Source organism: Mesoplodon densirostris (genome assembly GCF_025265405.1).
Source record: "Mesoplodon densirostris isolate mMesDen1 chromosome Y unlocalized genomic scaffold, mMesDen1 primary haplotype SUPER_Y_unloc_1, whole genome shotgun sequence".
Taxonomy (NCBI): Eukaryota; Metazoa; Chordata; class Mammalia; order Artiodactyla; family Ziphiidae; genus Mesoplodon; species Mesoplodon densirostris.
In genome coordinates, this window is record NW_026778236.1 from 2,107,798 (window position 1) to 2,131,963 (window position 24,166).

At 35.9% G+C, this 24,166-nt stretch overlaps 1 protein-coding gene across 1 annotated transcript in view; it reads right to left on the reverse strand.

Annotated features, from left to right (window-relative positions):
- Window positions 1-22,775, reverse strand: part of LOC132482943 (RNA-binding motif protein, X chromosome-like) — a gene marked incomplete at its 3' end in the record, with an annotated part of 43,615 nt that extends 20,840 nt beyond the window's left edge. Inside the window, exons 1-6 of the mRNA XM_060088199.1 lie at window positions 22,667-22,775; window positions 21,800-21,906; window positions 19,534-19,630; window positions 19,411-19,485; window positions 17,368-17,511; window positions 5,565-5,679 (exon numbers count right to left, since the gene is read on the reverse strand). Of these exons, the coding sequence (XP_059944182.1) occupies window positions 5,565-5,679; window positions 17,368-17,511; window positions 19,411-19,485; window positions 19,534-19,630; window positions 21,800-21,906; window positions 22,667-22,775 (647 nt within the window). The remainder of the gene's footprint in view (window positions 1-5,564; window positions 5,680-17,367; window positions 17,512-19,410; window positions 19,486-19,533; window positions 19,631-21,799; window positions 21,907-22,666) is intronic.
- Between the last annotated feature and the right edge of the window lie 1,391 nt (window positions 22,776-24,166).

Sequence of the window (24,166 nt, forward strand, 5' to 3'; positions counted from 1 at the left end):
CCATATGTCAGCGGGACCCTTCGTGCTGCTGGTGCAACACGGGAGTCAACTGGGAAGTTAATGATTGAGAAACAAACTTTAAACATTACAAATTTTTCTGGTATCATATAACATGACTCAAAGTGCTAAATATTGGAAAAGATAAGCTTTATCTGTCTCTGCTATGAAAATATAAACTATGTAGCAAGGGTGAAGGGCTTTCATATTTATTTAAAAGAGAGAGCAATAGTTTTCAGCCTAAGTAGTTTCTTGGACAGTAAAAGCCTCTATTTTAGCATTTTTAAATAATCGGTAGAGTGGCAACTTTTAACAAGATTTAGTAGGGCTTCCCTGGTGGCGCAGTGGTTGACAGTCCGCCTGCCGATGCATGGGACACGGGTTCGTGCCCCGGTCCGGGAAGATCCCACATGCCGCGGAGAGGTTGGGACCGTGGGCCACGACCGCTGGGCCTGAGCGACAGGAGCCTGTGCTCCGCAACTGGACAGGCCACTATGGGGAGAGGCACAAGTTCTGCAAAATAAATAAATAAATAAATAATAATAATAATGTTAAAATAATTTTTCTGTAATGAGAAAAAAAGATGAGACTGCCCATTTACCCTTCATAGCATTTTATTTTAAGTGAGCTATTAAGAAAACAATTCAAAGGTCTTTAACTTATAAAAAAGTCTATGCTAAACATAGTTCTACCTTTAAGGAACTGAAATAAAATTAGAGTAAACAATGATCTGGTTAAGTCTAATTCTATGATTTACAAGGTGTAACTGGGCTCCTACCGTTACTCCCATATGAATCCCTGTTAGAGCTTCCACTTCGATATGCAGAATAATCTCTATCACAACTTCCACCATGGCCATCACGATCACTAAATTTAAAAGAATGTCATAAATTATGTGATAAATTTAAATTATGTGTCACGATCACATAATTTAAAAGAATGTTTTTATTTGATATAAACACAAAATTTTATATTACCTATGTCCTCTAGAGGGATGATCATTCCAAGGACTTAAATGTCCATAATAACCGTGAGCATAGATTCTATGTGGCGGAGTATAATCCATGCTGGCTCGGGAGCTTGGATAATTTCTCCTTGAATAAATTAAATAAAGCAGATGAAACTTTAAATGCAACTTATCATATCCAGAATATATAAAGAATTCAGACAGCAAAAAGACAAAAAATTTTAAACGGGCAAAGGACTTGAATATACTTTTGTTCAAAGAAGATATACAATGACCAACAAGGACATGAAAAGCTGCTCAACATATTCATTAGGAAAATGAAATTCAAAACCAAAAGGAAATATCCACTTTCCACTTATCAGACTGGCTATAATTAAAAATAAACAATCTGAATATATCAAGTGTTGGTGCAGATGCAGAGAAACAAATCAAGTATATGTGCGTGGCAGAAATGTAAAATAGTACCGGCTCTATGGAACAGATCAGCAGTTCCTTAAAAAATTAAAGAATTACTATATGTCCCAGGAATTCCACTCCTAAGTATATATACACTCAAAAAGAATTGAAAACAGGTACCCAAATGCTTGTACAGGAGTATTCGTGACAGCACAATGATGGGAATAACTCACACAGATGGATAAACAAACCATGTTAATCGCACATAAAATGGAATATTTAGTCAGCCAAAAAAAAAAACCAAGGTCTGAAGTACTGATTCATGCTAGAGCATGAATGATCTTTGAAAACATTTATGCTAAGGGGAAGCTGGATAATAAAGGTCACATATTGTTTGCTCTCATTAGTATGGTATATTCAGGATTAGATAAATTCATAGATAAGGACACAGGTGGGTACCTACCAGGGACAAGGGGGGAGAAACATGGGAGTGACTGCTTATTAATTTTATTTTGGGGTAATGAAATGTTTTGGAACTGAACAGAGCTGGTGGTTGCATAACACTGTTAAGTGTACTAAATGTTACTGACTTGTTCACTTTTAAAGGTTCAATTTTGTGTTAGGTAAATTTCAACAAGAACAACAAAATTAACCATGACTTAATTCATATACTGTGTTTTCCCTTACCTGTCTCTAGTAGCATAACCACCATCTCTTTGTGACATATAGCCAACTCTCTGAAAAGAGACTGGCTCTCTACGAGGAGGACCTCCATAATTTTCTCTTCCATGTGATACTGAACCTTTAATTTAAGAATGCTTATGTAAGTATCTCAAAATTGACAGTAATGTTTCAAAGAAAAATCCCAAAGTCTGATATCCTTCCACTCTCCAAAATCATTTAAAAAAACTACTCCTTCTAAAATTCCATTTACGCACATTTTCGTTTCCCTTTCAATGTTACCACTGAACATTGTATTTTCTGACATCTCCCGTTCCCCATACATTTGGCATAACCTTTAAATTACCAGCAGTAGGGAACACTTCTCAAACTTGGAGCAAAACATTAATTTTTGGTAACTACTGTCACATATTCAATCACCAAGTGGTTGGCTCTCTCCTTTAAGTGCACAACCTTAATTATTGACCTTGTATGATGATAGCAGTAGTGACTTCTCTTGTTTATTAGCAATAAAGGGCTCATTTGAAAAACACTGTTCCACTTCCAAAATATGAAACTATCTCCCATATATAATGTTCTCTTCATGTGTTAATTCTTATTCCTCATTCCTGGAGGTCACTAGGACCTTGTTTGCTCTCTTCTCTTGTTTGTTCACTAGGCTAACCATCTAATAATGGAAAGGGTAGGCTTCTTAGCTTCTGTTGTGTTTTGAAGTCAATATCGTGCTACATTTGGCTTCATTCATATTCTACAGGTAAAATGGCAATTTGATAATGGCTGTTTCAAGTCTGTACCATATTAAGGATCAGAAAACTGCTAAAAAAGTTAAGAGCACAAACTACAGTTCATATGGCAAGTTTCAATTATTGTTTATAATAATTAAATAAAAAACCAGGTGGCCAATATACATAGCTAAACTAGTCTACAGACCAGAACATTCTCTCACAGGACATAGGTTTCAAGAAAATTCTGATTTTTTTATTCTGAAAACTTTGAACATTTTAAACACAAATTCTATATTTCAATTAATATTAACAACTATGCAAGTACTTTGAATAATTCCATGTTTTCACTTTGTCTGAAAATTCATAGAGGAAAAGGTAATATATGCCTCGTCCCCACAAACCAACATTTTTCTTTTAGTAGTATTCAAGCATCAATTAAAGAAAAGAACTTAAACTTTTCCTTTGTAAAGAACATTTGGTACATAACTGAGTGTTATTTTTAATATCTGCTTCGGCCCTCTCTTTCAGATTGGCTTCCCACATAACCTCATCTGGATGCCCCACAACCTGAGCTACTGTATGAGAGTCACAGGGAGCAAGGTACTCCCTATTCACGGAGGGTGGAAACCCTCATTGTTCCTGTCTTCCACGCTCACAACCACTTGAATAAGTATTACTTTGGCTGCTTGAGTAACCTTCCGGACCTCCTCCATATACACCTCTCGTATTGCTATCACAGCAACTGATTCCTCCATATGTCAGCGGGACCCTTCGTGCTGCTGGTGCAACACGGGAGTCAACTGGGAAGTTAATGATTGAGAAACAAACTTTAAACATTACAAATTTTTCTGGTATCATATAACATGACTCAAAGTGCTAAATATTGGAAAAGATAAGCTTTATCTGTCTCTGCTATGAAAATATAAACTATGTAGCAAGGGTGAAGGGCTTTCATATTTATTTAAAAGAGAGAGCAATAGTTTTCAGCCTAAGTAGTTTCTTGGACAGTAAAAGCCTCTATTTTAGCATTTTTAAATAATCGGTAGAGTGGCAACTTTTAACAAGATTTAGTAGGGCTTCCCTGGTGGCGCAGTGGTTGACAGTCCGCCTGCCGATGCATGGGACACGGGTTCGTGCCCCGGTCCGGGAAGATCCCACATGCCGCGGAGAGGTTGGGACCGTGGGCCACGACCGCTGGGCCTGAGCGACAGGAGCCTGTGCTCCGCAACTGGACAGGCCACTATGGGGAGAGGCACAAGTTCTGCAAAATAAATAAATAAATAAATAATAATAATAATGTTAAAATAATTTTTCTGTAATGAGAAAAAAAGATGAGACTGCCCATTTACCCTTCATAGCATTTTATTTTAAGTGAGCTATTAAGAAAACAATTCAAAGGTCTTTAACTTATAAAAAAGTCTATGCTAAACATAGTTCTACCTTTAAGGAACTGAAATAAAATTAGAGTAAACAATGATCTGGTTAAGTCTAATTCTATGATTTACAAGGTGTAACTGGGCTCCTACCGTTACTCCCATATGAATCCCTGTTAGAGCTTCCACTTCGATATGCAGAATAATCTCTATCACAACTTCCACCATGGCCATCACGATCACTAAATTTAAAAGAATGTCATAAATTATGTGATAAATTTAAATTATGTGTCACGATCACATAATTTAAAAGAATGTTTTTATTTGATATAAACACAAAATTTTATATTACCTATGTCCTCTAGAGGGATGATCATTCCAAGGACTTAAATGTCCATAATAACCGTGAGCATAGATTCTATGTGGCGGAGTATAATCCATGCTGGCTCGGGAGCTTGGATAATTTCTCCTTGAATAAATTAAATAAAGCAGATGAAACTTTAAATGCAACTTATCATATCCAGAATATATAAAGAATTCAGACAGCAAAAAGACAAAAAATTTTAAACGGGCAAAGGACTTGAATATACTTTTGTTCAAAGAAGATATACAATGACCAACAAGGACATGAAAAGCTGCTCAACATATTCATTAGGAAAATGAAATTCAAAACCAAAAGGAAATATCCACTTTCCACTTATCAGACTGGCTATAATTAAAAATAAACAATCTGAATATATCAAGTGTTGGTGCAGATGCAGAGAAACAAATCAAGTATATGTGCGTGGCAGAAATGTAAAATAGTACCGGCTCTATGGAACAGATCAGCAGTTCCTTAAAAAATTAAAGAATTACTATATGTCCCAGGAATTCCACTCCTAAGTATATATACACTCAAAAAGAATTGAAAACAGGTACCCAAATGCTTGTACAGGAGTATTCGTGACAGCACAATGATGGGAATAACTCACACAGATGGATAAACAAACCATGTTAATCGCACATAAAATGGAATATTTAGTCAGCCAAAAAAAAAAAACAAGGTCTGAAGTACTGATTCATGCTAGAGCATGAATGATCTTTGAAAACATTTATGCTAAGGGGAAGCTGGATAATAAAGGTCACATATTGTTTGCTCTCATTAGTATGGTATATTCAGGATTAGATAAATTCATAGATAAGGACACAGGTGGGTACCTACCAGGGACAAGGGGGGAGAAACATGGGAGTGACTGCTTATTAATTTTATTTTGGGGTAATGAAATGTTTTGGAACTGAACAGAGCTGGTGGTTGCATAACACTGTTAAGTGTACTAAATGTTACTGACTTGTTCACTTTTAAAGGTTCAATTTTGTGTTTGGTAAATTTCAACAAGAACAACAAAATTAACCATGACTTAATTCATATACTGTGTTTTCCCTTACCTGTCTCTAGTAGCATAACCACCATCTCTTTGTGACATATAGCCAACTCTCTGAAAAGAGACTGGCTCTCTACGAGGAGGACCTCCATAATTTTCTCTTCCATGTGATACTGAACCTTTAATTTAAGAATGCTTATGTAAGTATCTCAAAATTGACAGTAATGTTTCAAAGAAAAATCCCAAAGTCTGATATCCTTCCACTCTCCAAAATCATTTAAAAAAACTACTCCTTCTAAAATTCCATTTACGCACATTTTCGTTTCCCTTTCAATGTTACCACTGAACATTGTATTTTCTGACATCTCCCGTTCCCCATACATTTGGCATAACCTTTAAATTACCAGCAGTAGGGAACACTTCTCAAACTTGGAGCAAAACATTAATTTTTGGTAACTACTGTCACATATTCAATCACCAAGTGGTTGGCTCTCTCCTTTAAGTGCACAACCTTAATTATTGACCTTGTATGATGATAGCAGTAGTGACTTCTCTTGTTTATTAGCAATAAAGGGCTCATTTGAAAAACACTGTTCCACTTCCAAAATATGAAACTATCTCCCATATATAATGTTCTCTTCATGTGTTAATTCTTATTCCTCATTCCTGGAGGTCACTAGGACCTTGTTTGCTCTCTTCTCTTGTTTGTTCACTAGGCTAACCATCTAATAATGGAAAGGGTAGGCTTCTTAGCTTCTGTTGTGTTTTGAAGTCAATATCGTGCTACATTTGGCTTCATTCATATTCTACAGGTAAAATGGCAATTTGATAATGGCTGTTTCAAGTCTGTACCATATTAAGGATCAGAAAACTGCTAAAAAAGTTAAGAGCACAAACTACAGTTCATATGGCAAGTTTCAATTATTGTTTATAATAATTAAATAAAAAACCAGGTGGCCAATATACATAGCTAAACTAGTCTACAGACCAGAACATTCTCTCACAGGACATAGGTTTCAAGAAAATTCTGATTTTTTTATTCTGAAAACTTTGAACATTTTAAACACAAATTCTATATTTCAATTAATATTAACAACTATGCAAGTACTTTGAATAATTCCATGTTTTCACTTTGTCTGAAAATTCATAGAGGAAAAGGTAATATATGCCTCGTCCCCACAAACCAACATTTTTCTTTTAGTAGTATTCAAGCATCAATTAAAGAAAAGAACTTAAACTTTTCCTTTGTAAAGAACATTTGGTACATAACTGAGTGTTATTTTTAATATCTGCTTCGGCCCTCTCTTTCAGATTGGCTTCCCACATAACCTCATCTGGATGCCCCACAACCTGAGCTACTGTATGAGAGTCACAGGGAGCAAGGTACTCCCTATTCACGGAGGGTGGAAACCCTCATTGTTCCTGTCTTCCACGCTCACAACCACTTGAATAAGTATTACTTTGGCTGCTTGAGTAACCTTCCGGACCTCCTCCATATACACCTCTCGTATTGCTATCACAGCAACTGATTCCTCCATATGTCAGCGGGACCCTTCGTGCTGCTGGTGCAACACGGGAGTCAACTGGGAAGTTAATGATTGAGAAACAAACTTTAAACATTACAAATTTTTCTGGTATCATATAACATGACTCAAAGTGCTAAATATTGGAAAAGATAAGCTTTATCTGTCTCTGCTATGAAAATATAAACTATGTAGCAAGGGTGAAGGGCTTTCATATTTATTTAAAAGAGAGAGCAATAGTTTTCAGCCTAAGTAGTTTCTTGGACAGTAAAAGCCTCTATTTTAGCATTTTTAAATAATCGGTAGAGTGGCAACTTTTAACAAGATTTAGTAGGGCTTCCCTGGTGGCGCAGTGGTTGACAGTCCGCCTGCCGATGCATGGGACACGGGTTCGTGCCCCGGTCCGGGAAGATCCCACATGCCGCGGAGAGGTTGGGACCGTGGGCCACGACCGCTGGGCCTGAGCGACAGGAGCCTGTGCTCCGCAACTGGACAGGCCACTATGGGGAGAGGCACAAGTTCTGCAAAATAAATAAATAAATAATAATAATAATAATGTTAAAATAATTTTTCTGTAATGAGAAAAAAAGATGAGACTGCCCATTTACCCTTCATAGCATTTTATTTTAAGTGAGCTATTAAGAAAACAATTCAAATGTCTTTAACTTATAAAAAAGTCTATGCTAAACATAGTTCTACCTTTAAGGAACTGAAATAAAATTAGAGTAAACAATGATCTGGTTAAGTCTAATTCTATGATTTACAAGGTGTAACTGGGCTCCTACCGTTACTCCCATATGAATCCCTGTTAGAGCTTCCACTTCGATATGCAGAATAATCTCTATCACAACTTCTACCATGGCCATCACGATCACTAAATTTAAAAGAATGTCATAAATTATGTGATAAATTTAAGTTATGTGTCACGATCACATAATTTAAAAGAATGTTTTTATTTGATATAAACACAAAATTTTATATTACCTATGTCCTCTAGAGGGATGATCATTCCAAGAACTTAAATGTCCATAATAACCGTGTGCATAGATTCTATGTGGCGGAGTATAATCCATGCTGGCTCGGGAGCTTGGATAATTTCTCCTTGAATAAATTAAATAAAGCAGATGAAACTTTAAATGCAACTTATCATATCCAGAATATATAAAGAATTCAGACAGCAAAAAGACAAAAAATTTTAAACGGGCAAAGGACTTGAATATACTTTTGTTCAAAGAAGATATACAATGACCAACAAGGACATGAAAAGCTGCTCAACATATTTATTAGGAAAATGAAATTCAAAACCAAAAGGAAATATCCACTTTCCACTTATCAGACTGGCTATAATTAAAAATAAACAAACAGAATATATCAAGTGTTGGTGCAGATGCAGAGAAACAAATCAAGTATATGTGCGTGGCAGAAATGTAAAATAGTACCGGCTCTGTGGAAAAGATTAGCAGTTCCTTAAAAAATTAAACAATTACTATATGTCCCAGGAATTCCACTCCTTAAGTATATATACACTCAAAAAGAATTGAAAACAGGTACCCAAGTGCTTGTACAGGAGTATTCATGACAGCACCATGATGGGAATAACTCACACAGATGGATAAACAAACCATGTTAATCGCACATAAAATGGAATATTTAGTCAGCGGAAAAAAAAAAGTCTGAAGTACTGATTCATGCTACAGCATGAATGATCTTTGAAAACATTTATGCTAAGGGAAAGCTGGATAATAAAGGTCACATATTGTTTGCTTCCATTAGTGTGATATATTCAGGATTACATAAATTCATAGATAAGGACACAGGTGGGTACCTACCAGGGACAAGGGGGGAGAAAATGGGTGTGACTGCTTATTAATTTTATTTTGGGGTAATGAAATGTTTTGGAACTGAACAGAGCTGGTGGTTGCATAACACTGTTAAGTGTACTAAATGTTACTGAATTGTTCACTTTTAAATGTTCAATTTTGTGTTAGGTAAATTTCAACAAGAACAACAAAATTAACCATGACTTAATTCATATATTGTGTTTTCTCTTACCTATCTTTAATAGCATAACCACCATCTCTTTGTGACATATAGCCAACTCTCCGAAAAGAGACTGGCTCTCTACAAGGAGGACCTCCATAATTTTCTCTTCCATGTGATACTGAACCTTTAATTTAAAAATGCTTATGTAAGTATCTCAATATTGACAGTAATGTTTCAAAGAAAAATCCAAAAGTCTGATATCCTTCCACTCTCCAAAATCATTTAAAAAAACTACTCCTTCTAAAATTCCATTTACGCACGTTTTCATTTCCCTTTCAATGTTACCACTAAACATTTCATTTTCTGACATCTCCCGTTCCCTATACATTTTGCATAACCTTTAAATTACCAGCAGTATGGAAAACTTCTCAAAATTTGAGCAAAACATTGATTTTTGGTAACTACTGTCACATATTCAACCACCAAGTGGTTGGCTCTCTCCTTTAAGTGTACAACCTTAATTATTGACCTTTTATGATGATAGCAATAGTGACTTCTCTTGTTTATTAGCAATAAAGGGCTCATTTGAAAAACACTGTACCGCTTTCAAAATATGAAACTATCTCCCATAAATAATGTTCTCTTCATGTGTTAATTCTTATTCCTCATTCCTGGAGGTCACTAGGACCTTGTTTGCTCTCTTCTCTTGTTTGTTCACTAGGCTAACCATCTAATAATGGAAAGGGTAGGCTTCTTAGCTTCTGTTGTGTTTTGAAGTCAATATCGTGCTACATTTGGCTTCATTCATATTCTACAGGTAAAATGGCAATTTGATAATGGCTGTTTCAAGTCTGTACCATATTAAGGATCAGAAAACTGCTAAAAAAGTTAAGAGCACAAACTACAGTTCATATGGCAAGTTTCAATTATTGTTTATAATAATTAAATAAAAAAACAGGTAGCCAATATACATAGCTAAACTAGTCTACAGACCAGAACATTCTCTCACAGGACATAGGTTTCAAGAAAATTCTGATTTTTTTATTCTGAAAATTTTGAACATTTTAAACACAAATTCTATATTTCAATTAATATTAACAACTATGCAAGTACTTTGAATAATTCCATGTTTTCACTTTGTCTGAAAATTCATAGAGGAAAAGGTAATATATGCCTCGTCCCCGCAAACCAACGTTTTTCTTTTAGTAGTATTCAAGCATCAATTAAAGAAAAGAACTTAAACTTTTCCTTTGTAAGGAACATTTGGTACATAACTGAGTGTTATTTTTAATATCTGCTTCGGCCCTCTCTTTCAGATTGGCTTCCCACATAACCTCATCTGGATGCCCCACAACCTGAGCTACTGTATGAGAGTCACAGGGAGCAAGGTACTCCCTATTCACAGAGGGTGGAAACCCTCATTGTTCCTGTCTTCCACGCTCACAACCACTTGAATAACTATTGCTTTGGCTGCTTGAGTAACCTTCCGGACCTCCTCCATATACACCTCTCGTATTGCTATCACAGCAACTGATTCCTCCATATGTCAGCGGGACCCTTCGTGCTGCTGGTGCAACACCGTAGTCAACTGGGAAGTTAATGATTGATAAACAAACTTTAAACATTACAAATTTTTCTGGTATCATATAACATGACTCAAAGTGCTAAATATTGGAAAAGATAAGCTTTATCTGTCACTGCTATGAAAATATAAACTATGTAGCAAGGGTGAAGGGCTTTCATATTTATTTAAAAGAGAGAGCAATATTTTTCAGCCTAAGTAGTTTGACAATAAAAGCCAATATTTTAGAATTTTTAAATAATCGGTAGAGTGGCAACGTTTAACAAGATTTAGTGGGGCTTCCCTGGTGGCGCAGTAGTTGACAGTCTGCCTGCCGATGCAGGGGACACGGGTTCGTGACCCGGTCCGGGAGGATCCCACATGCCAGGGAGCGGTTGGGACCATGGGCCACGGCCGCTGGGCCTGCGCGTGAGGAGCCTGTGCTCTGCAATGGGAGAGGGCACAACGGTGAGAGGCCCATGTGCTGCAAAAAAATAAATAAATAAAATAATAATACTAATGTTAAAATAGTTTTTCGGTAATGAGAAAAAAAGATGAGACTGCCCATTTACCCTTCATAGCATTTTATTTTAAGTGAGCTATTAACAAAACAATTCAAAGGTCTTTAACTTATAAAAAAGGCTATGCTAATCATAGTTTTACCTTTAAGGAACTGAAGTAAAAGTAGAGTAAACAACGATCTGGTTAAGTCTAATTCTATGATTTACAAGTTGTAACTGGACTCTTACCGTAACTCCCATATGAATCCCTGTAAGAGCTTCCACTTCGATATGCAGAATAATCTGTATCAGGATTTCCACCATAGCCATCACGATCACTAAATTTAAAAGAATGATATAAATTATGTCATCAATTTAAATTATGTGTCATGGTCACATAATTTAAAAGAATGTTTTTATTTGATATAAACACAAAATTTTATATTACCTATATCCTCTAGAGGGATGATCAATCCGAGAACTTGAATGTCCATAATAACCGTGTGCATAGACTCTACGTGGCGGAATATAATCCTTGCTGGCTCGGAAGCAAGGATAATTTCTCCGTGAATAACTTAAATAAAGCAGATAAAGTTTTAAAGGCAACTTATCATATCCAGAATATATAAAGAATTCAGACAGGAAAAAGACAAAAAATTTTAAACGGGCAAAGGACTTGAATATACTTTTGTTCAAAGAAGATATACAATGACCAACAAGGACATGAAAAGATGCTCAACATATTTATTAGGGAAATGAAATTCAAAACCAAAATGGAATATCTACTTTGCACCTCTCAGACTGGCTATAATTAAAAATAAACAAACTGAATATATCAAGTGTTGGTGCAGATGCAGAGAAACAAATCAAGTATATGTGCGTGGCAGAAATGTAAAATAGTACCGGCTCTGTGGAACAGATCAGCAGTTCCTTAAAAAATTAAAGAATTACTATATGTCCCAGGAATTCCACTCCTTAAGTATATATACACTCAAAAAGAATTGAAAACAGGTACCCAAATGCTTGTACAGGAGTATTCATGACAGCACCATGATGGGAATAACTCACACAGATGGATAAACAAACCATGTTAATCGCACATAAAATGGAATATTTAGTCAGCCAAAAAAAAAAATAAGGTCTGAAGTACTGATTCATGCTAGAGCATGAATGATCTTTGAAAACATTTATGCTAAGGGAAAGCTGGATAATAAAGGTCACATATTGTTTGCTTCCATTAGTATGGTATATTCAGGATTAGATAAATTCATAGATAAGGACACAGGTGGGTACCTACCAGGGACAAGGGGGGAGAAAATGGGAGTGACTGCTTATTAATTTTATTTTGGGGTAATGAAATGTTTTGGAACTGAACAGAGCTGGTGGTTGCATAACACTGTTAAGTGTACTAAATGTTACTGACTTGTTCACTTTTAAAGGTTCAATTTTGTGTTAGGTAAATTTCAACAAGAACAACAAAATTAACCATGACTTAATTCATATACTGTGTTTTCTCTTACCTGTCTCTAGTAGCATAACCACCATCTCTTTGTGACATATAGCCAACTCTCCGAAAAGAGACTGGCTCTCTACAAGGAGGACCTCCATAATTTTCTCTTCCATGTGATACTGAACCTTTAATTTAAAAATGCTTATGTAAGTATCTCAATATTGACAGTAATGTTTCAAAGAAAAATCCAAAAGTCTGATATCCTTCCACTCTCCAAAATCATTTAAAAAAACTACTCCTTCTAAAATTCCATTTACGCACGTTTTCATTTCCCTTTCAATGTTACCACTAAACATTTCATTTTCTGACATCTCCCGTTCCCTATACATTTTGCATAACCTTTAAATTACCAGCAGTATGGAAAACTTCTCAAAATTTGAGCAAAACATTGATTTTTGGTAACTACTGTCACATATTCAACCACCAAGTGGTTGGCTCTCTCCTTTAAGTGTACAACCTTAATTATTGACCTTTTATGATGATAGCAATAGTGACTTCTCTTGTTTATTAGCAATAAAGGGCTCATTTGAAAAACACTGTACCGCTTTCAAAATATGAAACTATCTCCCATAAATAATGTTCTCTTCATGTGTTAATTCTTATTCCTCATTCCTGGAGGTCACTAGGACCTTGTTTGCTCTCTTCTCTTGTTTGTTCACTAGGCTAACCATCTAATAATGGAAAGGGTAGGCTTCTTAGCTTCTGTTGTGTTTTGAAGTCAATATCGTGCTACATTTGGCTTCATTCATATTCTACAGGTAAAATGGCAATTTGATAATGGCTGTTTCAAGTCTGTACCATATTAAGGATCAGAAAACTGCTAAAAAAGTTAAGAGCACAAACTACAGTTCATATGGCAAGTTTCAATTATTGTTTATAATAATTAAATAAAAAAACAGGTAGCCAATATACATAGCTAAACTAGTCTACAGACCAGAACATTCTCTCACAGGACATAGGTTTCAAGAAAATTCTGATTTTTTTATTCTGAAAATTTTGAACATTTTAAACACAAATTCTATATTTCAATTAATATTAACAACTATGCAAGTACTTTGAATAATTCCATGTTTTCACTTTGTCTGAAAATTCATAGAGGAAAAGGTAATATATGCCTCGTCCCCGCAAACCAACGTTTTTCTTTTAGTAGTATTCAAGCATCAATTAAAGAAAAGAACTTAAACTTTTCCTTTGTAAGGAACATTTGGTACATAACTGAGTGTTATTTTTAATATCTGCTTCGGCCCTCTCTTTCAGATTGGCTTCCCACATAACCTCATCTGGATGCCCCACAACCTGAGCTACTGTATGAGAGTCACAGGGAGCAAGGTACTCCCTATTCACAGAGGGTGGAAACCCTCATTGTTCCTGTCTTCCACGCTCACAACCACTTGAATAACTATTGCTTTGGCTGCTTGAGTAACCTTCCGGACCTCCTCCATATACACCTCTCGTATTGCTATCACAGCAACTGATTCCTCCATATGTCAGCGGGACCCTTCGTGCTGCTGGTGCAACACGGTAGTCAACTGGGAAGTTAATGATTGATAAACAAACTTTAAACATTACAAATTTTTCTGGTATCATATAACATGACTCAAAGTGCTAAATATTGGAAAAGATAAGCTTTATCTGTCACTGCTATGAAAATATAAACTATGTAGCAAGGGTGAAGGGCTTTCATATTTATTTAAAAGAGAGAGCAATATTTTTCAGCCTAAGTAGTTTGACAATAAAAGCCAATATTTTAGAATTTTTAAATAATCGGTAGAGTGGCAACGTTTAACAAGATTTAGTGGGGCTTCCCTGGTGGCGCAGTAGTTGACAGTCTGCCTGCCGATGCAGGGGACACGGGTTCGTGACCCGGTCCGGGAGGATCCCACATGCCAGGGAGCGGTTGGGACCATGGGCCACGGCCGCTGGGCCTGCGCGTGAGGAGCCTGTGCTCTGCAATGGGAGAGGGCACAACGGTGAGAGGCCCATGTGCTGCAAAAAAATAAATAAATAAAATAATAATACTAATGTTAAAATAGTTTTTCGGTAATGAGAAAAAAAGATGAGACTGCCCATTTACCCTTCATAGCATTTTATTTTAAGTGAGCTATTAACAAAACAATTCAAAGGTCTTTAACTTATAAAAAAGGCTATGCTAATCATAGTTTTACCTTTAAAGAACTGAAGTAAAAGTAGAGTAAACAACGATCTGGTTAAGTCTAATTCTATGATTTACAAGTTGTAACTGGACTCTTACCGTAACTCCCATATGAATCCCTGTAAGAGCTTCCACTTCGATATGCAGAATAATCTGTATCAGGATTTCCACCATAGCCATCACGATCACTAAATTTAAAAGAATGATATAAATTATGTCATCAATTTAAATTATGTGTCATGGTCACATAATTTAAAAGAATGTTTTTATTTGATATAAACACAAAATTTTATATTACCTATATCCTCTAGAGGGATGATCAATCCGAGAACTTGAATGTCCATAATAACCGTGTGCATAGACTCTACGTGGCGGAATATAATCCTTGCTGGCTCGGAAGCTAGGATAATTTCTCCGTGAATAACTTAAATAAAGCAGATAAAGTTTTAAAGGCAACTTATCATATCCAGAATATATAAAGAATTCAGACAGGAAAAAGACAAAAAATTTTAAACGGGCAAAGGACTTGAATATACTTTTGTTCAAAGAAGATATACAATGACCAACAAGGACATGAAAAGATGCTCAACATATTTATTAGGGAAATGAAATTCAAAACCAAAATGGAATATCTACTTTGCACCTCTCAGACTGGCTATAATTAAAAATAAACAAACTGAATATATCAAGTGTTGGTGCAGATGCAGAGAAACAAATCAAGTATATGTGCGTGGCAGAAATGTAAAATAGTACCGGCTCTGTGGAACAGATCAGCAGTTCCTTAAAAAATTAAAGAATTACTATATGTCCCAGGAATTCCACTCCTTAAGTATATATACACTCAAAAAGAATTGAAAACAGGTACCCAAATGCTTGTACAGGAGTATTCATGACAGCACCATGATGGGAATAACTCACACAGATGGATAAACAAACCATGTTAATCGCACATAAAATGGAATATTTAGTCAGCCAAAAAAAAAAATAAGGTCTGAAGTACTGATTCATGCTAGAGCATGAATGATCTTTGAAAACATTTATGCTAAGGGAAAGCTGGATAATAAAGGTCACATATTGTTTGCTTCCATTAGTATGGTATATTCAGGATTAGATAAATTCATAGATAAGGACACAGGTGGGTACCTACCAGGGACAAGGGGGCAGAAATTGGGTGTGACTGCTTATTAATTTTATTTTGGGGTAATGAAATGTTTTGGAACTGAACAGAGCTGGTGGTTGCATAACACTGTTAAGTGTGCTAAATGTTACTGAATTGTTCACTTTTAAATGTTCAATTTTGTGTTAGGTAAATTTCAACAAGAACAACAAAACTAACCATGACTTAATTCATATACTGTGCTTTCTATTACCTATCTTTAGTAGCATAACCACCATCTCTGTGACATATAGCCAACTCTCCGAAAAGAGACTGGCTCTCTATGAGCAGGACCTCCATAATTTTGTCTTCCATGTGATACTGAACCTTTAATTTAAAAATGCTTATGTAAGTATCTCAAAATTGACAGTAATGTTTCAAAGAAAAATCCAAAAGACTGATAGCCTTCCACTCTCTAAAATCATTTTAAAAAACTACTCCTTCTAAAATTCCATTTATGCACATTTTCGTTTCCCTTTCAATGTTACCACTGAACATTGTATTTTCTGACATCTCCTGTTCCCCATACATTTTGCATACCCTTTAAATTACCAGCAGTAGGGAACACTTCTCAAACTTGGAGCAAAACATTAATTTTTGGTAACTACTGTCACATATTCAATCACCAAGTGGTTGGCTCTCTCCTTTAAGTGCACAACCTTAATTATTGACCTTGTATGATGATAGCAACAGTGACTTCTATTGTTTATTAGCAATAAAGGGCTCATTTGAAAAACACTGTACCGCTTCCAAAATATGAAACAATCTCCCATAAATAATGTTCTCTTCATGTGTTAATTCTTATTCCTCATTCCTGGAGGTCACTAGGACCTTGTTTGTTCTCTTCTCTTGTTTGTTCCCTAGGCTAACCATCTAATAATGGAAAGGGTAGGCTTCTTAGCTTCTGTTGTGTTTTGAAGTCAATATCGTGCTACATTTGGCTTCATTCATCGTCTACACGTAAAATGGCAATTTGATAATGGCTGTTTCAAGTCTGTACCATATTAAGGATCAGAAAACAGTGCTAAAAAAGTTAAGAGCACAAACTACAGTTCATATGGCAAGTTTCAATTATTGTTTATAATAATTAATAAAACCAGGTAGCCAATATACATAGCTAAACTAGTCTACAGACCAGAACATTCTCTCACAGGACATAGTTTTCATGAAAATTCTGATACTGAAACTATGTGATAAAGAAGCCTACTAACCAAAAAGTGTTAGCAGCAACTTAAATTAAGAGGAATTCTATAGCAAACATGGACTTACAAGCAATGTTTTCCCCACAGCAGTGCTAATCACCTATTACATCTATAATCAAAAACTGAAAAATTATTTCCCAACCACAAATCAATAAATAAATTAGTGATTGGTTAACATGTTCATATACTTCTCACTTTCCATTCTGCTTAAACATTCTGTTTAAAAATAGCTCACTTTCATTAATCAGAAACAACTCTCTCTGCATTATATAGCATTTACCTTGTCTTCCCACCCCACTGCTGCTTCGTCTCTGAGCACATCTCTTAGGAGGAGGACCTCCACTTCTCGAAGATGGTCCTCTTTTAACTGGAAAGGCTCCCCTGGAAGAATTCGCGTTGGGACTAGGAGTATGCCCACAACGACCTGTGTTTAAATGAAATCTTTTTAGTTAAGTAGAATCAACATTTTTTCATTGGGCAAGTTTCACTTATTGTTATAAATTTTCACTCAACAATTACTCCAGTCTTCAGCTTTCCTATCTGTCTAAACCAATATGATTGTTTCCTCATATGACACATAAGTTAGTAGAGTTCAAAGACTTACCGTAAAAGTCAGTTTGGAAAATCGAGGAAAAAGCTAAAGAACCACTGGTATGAAAGCGGTTTGGGGAGAAGAGAGAGAGTACAGGAAAACCTGGATAAATTAAATGTAAAACTGAATTGTTCATCATTTTAGGAGGAAGATGGTAAGTTATTAGTTATATAATTCTGGTGTCAAGGAAGCTTTTGAAAAACACAACATCCTAGGTATAAATCAAAACATTAAAAAGAAAAAAAGATGAATAAAAAATGCATTACCTAAAAGTTAAGTATATACATACAAATAACTCCCTTTGCAGGAGAATATCTGCTTATAACTTTACACTTGGTCCAGTATCCCTAGTTCTGCATCCATGGATTCAACCAACCTTGGATCATGCAGTGATCTTATATGTAGTTATTGAAAAAAAAATCTGCTTGTAAGTTGATCAACAGTTCAAGCCTGTGTTATTCACAGATCAACTCTTAATGTTAATTTCTCAGTGAAAAGGGCTACGTTCTGTTCAATTTTAATAGTATTTAAGAAATGCACACTAAATACTGAAAATTTATGTGTTACCTTTCTAACCAGAAAGATGTTTAGGTATATTCCAATTCCCCTGTATTGCCACAGGCAAGAAAAAAATGAGTATTCTTACACATGGCAGAATATGAACTGGTCAACTTTTCTCAAGGTCAAGATAGCGGGAAAAGAACAAAACTGTGTTATCTTAAAATGGGCACACCCTTTAACTGAACTTTCCAAAAACATTTCCTAAAATTCACACATGTAATTATCACAAAAAGAAACTAAATGTTTTATTTCTGAAGACTGGTTATGGTTAATAGATGAAGCAAAAGTTGTTAAATATATGCAAGTTTTTGAAATGCAAAGTGCTTTTCCTCCTTTTCTTACTAAGTAGAAAACTTCTCTGAAAAAATCCAAAAAAAGGCATTTTCAACGACTTTCTCCTCTAATACACACACACAAAGAAAACATACATATGTCTGAAGCAGAGCTTTTTACTCTTTTCCTGGATCAAAGACACCTTTTAGAATCTAAAGCTCTATTTATTTCCCTCAGGTATTTTCCCAAATGCATACCAGAGACCCAGGTAGAAAAGCCTCATATCAAAATGACAATGGAGATTTGCTTAGATGTCTGAACACATATACTTAAGACAAATACTGCAAGGTGAAACCTAAAATATGAAGTGTTTAGCCCTGAATTGTGGATATTCTGAGTGACTTTTATTTTCTGTTGTGGAGTTTTCAAGATTCTCTAGGATGTTTATGATGCAATAAGGCTACTCTCAGAATAAAATTAAACAATGTATTTTTAACAGATTATGAATGAATCATTGATTTAAACTCATATCAAGTTATTGGTCCTAAAGTGAAAAATTCTAATGTATGATCGACAGTAGGAAACTCTGTAGAAAAATTCTCGAAGAAAAGAGGCAATTAGTAATAATGGTAAAAGAGACTGAATTTACTTTAAAATTTATGCTATTCCCCTGTAAGGTGATTAACTTTTTGCACATTACCTAGTTAAGTCATTTTATAACTACAATAATTCTTCACCACTTAGAAATACTTCTGACTATCAATGTGATTCATCATCTGATAGTTCTTACACACTACTTTGCTCATAAAGGATGGAATAAAAACTGAGAGGTTTCTATACAGTTAAACCTACTATTTTTCGGTCCTCTGGTTGCAGCCTTGTATTTGAAAACATTACCCAGGTGTCCTCCAGGTGAGGGATGCTCTCTTGCGCTCCCACTTCCTCCTCTTCCATTTCCTCCTCTTCCATTTCCTCCTCTTCGATTTCTTCCTCTTCCATGTCTCGGATTTCTCAGATGGCCCCTGTTTCTTGCAGGAGGTTGTGGTCTCTGTGTACCACCGCTTTCAAAAGATGGTTTGTTGGCTTGCTCTACTTTAATTGCCTTTCCATCCAAAGACTAAACAGATTAAGTATAACATTAATAACATCACATCAAATTTATTTACTACTGCACTAGTCCAAGATCAGTCTTTTTTCCCCAAAGCAAACATTTTCTTCTGAAATGATGGTGTCCTTCACCATGCCAGATAAATGAGACTTAATTAGTAACTGCCTTTCATTAAGTCATCCAACACAAAGTGTACGTATTGGCAATTAGAGCTCCCTGAAATGTCCTCTGGTATTAAAAGAAGATTAATACCTCTCACTTATCATGAGAGAATATACCCTTTTATTTTCTATAATGGAGAACTAAACTCACTTCATTTCTCTACTTCTACCATTCAAAGTTTTCAGAATCCCAAGGGTAAATAAAAGTATACGTGTCATTTAAAAAAATAAAATTATTCAGTTATTTATTCAAAATGGTTATTCCTACTCTAATCGTTTTTACCATTTATTAAATATTAAGGGAAAGAAAATTTTCCAAGATGATTGCTCTTCTGTATTTACTTCTAATAATCTCCTTGATTTATTTTTAAATAGAGCACTTACTTGGTCCTCAACATTTCTTGCCTTATTCAATTGTTTAAACATGTCCCCAAAGAGTAACTTCTTATAATAGTACTTCATATTCTTATGTTTCAGAAATGCTTACACTTCTTAATCTTCCAACAACTTCCTACATTAACCTTCTATAGATGCCAAAGTGTTTTTGAAAACTGTATTCAAATCATAATATAATTGCTCTACGTAAAACAACCTAGCTGTTTCATGTTATCCTTGGAAAACAATTTTAAATGCTGAATTCCTACTAAGACTTCTGGTGGATATGGATGGGCCCTGGCCCAATACAAACAGCCTCAACAGCCATGTGCTCCCACGTTAGGGCCTCCTTTTCTGTTTCTGGGTCCAAAATATTTCCCACAGACTTATGAAGGGCTGCCTCCCTTCCAACATTCAGGATTTAACATTCTTAGATCTATATGTATAGAAAACCACTCCCCTTAAGCTCTAATGAAATTACCTACTTTATTTTCCTTAATGTTTTTCATATGAAATTGTATTTAGTTTTACTTGTACGTTTCTCATCTTTCACCCTAGAACACAAGTGTCCAAGAAAATAGGTATTTTGTATTCCCCACAACCATTAATCAATTGCTAAAGCAATGCCTGGCAATAAAATATCTGTTGAATAAAGAATTGAAGAGTAATGTCTACACAGACTACACGTTCTTGTGCTTGAAAACAAACAAATAATGGGGGTCTACTATCCTTCATGACACAAATTTACCTCTGCACCCAAAATAAAATCATGAGTCAAGATCAACTTCTAGGTACTACCATACCTTAAAATATGAAAGTAAAGTAAAAGGGTCAACATGTGCCAAGTGCCTGCAGCATACCAGAAACCAAGCTATAGGACAAAGGGAATTAATGTATGTGTTCCACACTATGAGAACTGAGATGCGCTGGAAGTACTTTTAACAATGAACAATTCACAGGATGATGAATATAAAAAGATATGACCTGCAATATAAAATGGGAAAAATACTACCTACAATATAAAAAAATTCTTTGAGCAAATATGCAAATAAAAGTACAGTTGTAGGGCCTCCCTGGTGGCGCAAGTGGTTGAGAGTCCGCCTGCCGATGCAGGGGATACGGGTTCGTGCCCCGGTCTGGGAGGATCCCATATGCCGCGGAGCGGCTGGGCCCGTGAGCCATGGCCGCTGAGCCTGCGCGTCCGGAGCCTGCGCGTCTGGAGCCTGTGCTCCGCAACGGGGGAGGCCACAACAGTGAGAGGCCCGCATACCGCAAAAAAAAAAAAAAAAAAAAAAAAAAAAAAGTACAGTTGTAAGGGACAAGTAATTATTTGTAACAGTGACACAAGGAAGAGTGACTCTGAAGTACAAAAAAGTCGAGACTGAAAAATAACAGTACGGGAAATTGGGGAGAGCTCTACAGGCTAAAACTCATTTACTTTTACATTTGAATGCTAAAACAGGTTTAAAATATATTGTTAAAGCTAATGTTAATGTCAATCTCCTTCCAACCGGACAATCCAATACTTATGTGACAAAATGGAGAGTGAAGGCTTATATGGCATCATGTTACTTTAAAAAATTAGAAAAAAAAATCTTGAAATAGTAATAAATGGAGAACACAAAATATTAAAGTCTCTTACTTTTCCATTCATATCTTGGACAGCATCCTTTGTATCTGCAGGATTCTCAAAAGTAATAAAAGCAAAGCCTCTAGACTTGTTTTTCTTCTGATCCTTCATCAACATAACTGTAATATACATAAATATTTTAAATTTAAATCTCACATAAAATTGAACGTTTCATATTTTCAAAATAATCAATCCTTTGACACTTTCTCATAAGGCCTCCTTAATTTCATGTTATGGACACAGTGCAGTAACAGCCTCCCGGAAGTTCCTTAAAAACAAAACAAAAACCAAAAACAAATAAAGCAAAAAAACCCTTTCCATTTTATATCATTTCTAGTATTTTAAAAATAGAGTCAATAATTTCAACCGTTCTACAGCTAGCATATCTCATCCCATTTCATGTCCTATGACCCCAGTATGTTTAAAAAGCCCTGGGACTTCCCTGGTGGTCCAGTGGATAAGACTCCACGTTCCCAATGAAGGGTCTGATCCCTCGTCAGGCAACTAAGATCCACATGCTGCATGCCACTGTGCGTGGGCTTGATCCCTGGTCAGGTAAGTAAAACCCAGCATGCTGCAAAGCGTGGCTGGGGTGAAGAAAGAAACGCTGCTTTTTGCCCTTCTCAGTAGTAGGAGCCCCTAAGGTGTACACTTTCCCTCATTGCCCAGTGCTTTCCTAATAAAAAACAGAAACTTAAAAAAAAAGTGCTCATGTGTTACAAATAGAAAAAGCACTTTAACTTAGCTGTTCAATGGTGTGTGTTTAATACACATTTGCTTCGAACATATACATATATATATATATATATATATATATATATATCTGTGTATATGTGTGTATATATATATATATATATATATATAGGTTCTAAAAATTACCTTCCATAATGTGACCATATTTCCCAAATACCACTTCAAGAGAATTTTCATTGGTGTCAGCATGGAGGCCTCCTATGAACAGTTTCCCAGCCTGATCTGCTTCCGCCATTTTTCTGTAAGTAATGAAAAATATATCTTTATACATATAGCAAAAAATAAATTATAAGCAAAAACTATTACACCTGTTTATAACTCAACTGAAGTACCCTATAGCAGTGAAAATATTTGCCGTTTCTTACTTAAAAGAGAGGAAACTTGTAACACAAAGCCAAACAAGCACTGGCGTAACAAATGCTCCATTCTTTATAGATATCTTACAAAAACCTATATGTAAAAACTAGATTAGAAGGCAACTGTAAATTATTTTACCTGCAGGGTTCAAGGCTTCTTTTCCAAAACACAACAAAAAAATAAGCAATAATAAATGGTCCTGGATTCTACACATCTAACAGTTAATATGTTTTATGAACTGTGCAGAATATACCTTAAACATATTTTTAAATTGTTCACATCTAATCACATTTTTCTTGTCTATGCATCAAATAATGTTTAAAATAATTCTTTTCCACAAACTTTAAAAGTGGTAAGTCATAAAGGAAAAGGAGGGAGTTACTTCCTTTATTGAGGAAAATGTAAAGTGTGTTTACTTAGATTGAGAGACTTTAAGAAACACTGGTCAAAAGAGAGTACCATTCTTTATATGCCAAATTAAATCAGACGCTGTTTGTCAAGTGAATCAACATTTTGACATTTGATAACTAAAATTACAAGTTTTAAATCATTTAAGTTAAAATAGGTATCTTGCTTGTATTGCTCAGAACCTCTGCTTTCACAAAGAAAACCCGAGGAAACAAAAAAGAAAAAGTCAAAACTGCACGAGAGGGCTTCCCTGGTGGCGCAGTGGTTGACAGTCCGCCTGCCTATCCAGGGGACACGGGTTCGGCACCGCTCCGGAGGATCCCACGAGCCACGGAGCGGCTGGGCCCGTGAGCCATGGCCGCTGGGCCTGCGCGTCTGGAGCCTCTGGGTACCGAGCCCGTGCTCCGCGGTGGGAGGGGCCACAGCAGTGAGAGGCCCGCATACCGCAAAAAACAAAAGTGCAAGCGGAACAAACTGGCGCCCGGCATACGCTCCACTACCCGCAAGTGAGAGTCAACAGCAAAGAGGGTACGCCGCTAATCACAGTTAAGTTATCTACTCAATATATTCCCTCCCGCAGCATTTCAAACCTAGCTCCACCCCCACCCCCAACTTCTCAATTCACGGACAAATTCCAGGAACTTCACTGGCTTTTCATCGCTGCCTTGGCAACTGATTCTCCAGGAGAACAAACATTAAACGTACTGTTCAAGAACAACTGATAGACTTCTCGAGACACTGTCTATTCAGACATATTTATACAAACACCACTTACTCGGCTTTTATCTCTTACAGTAAAAGCCTGAGAGAAAAATCAAAATCTGAATTACCACGCTTTCTCTGGTAACAGGAGAACATATA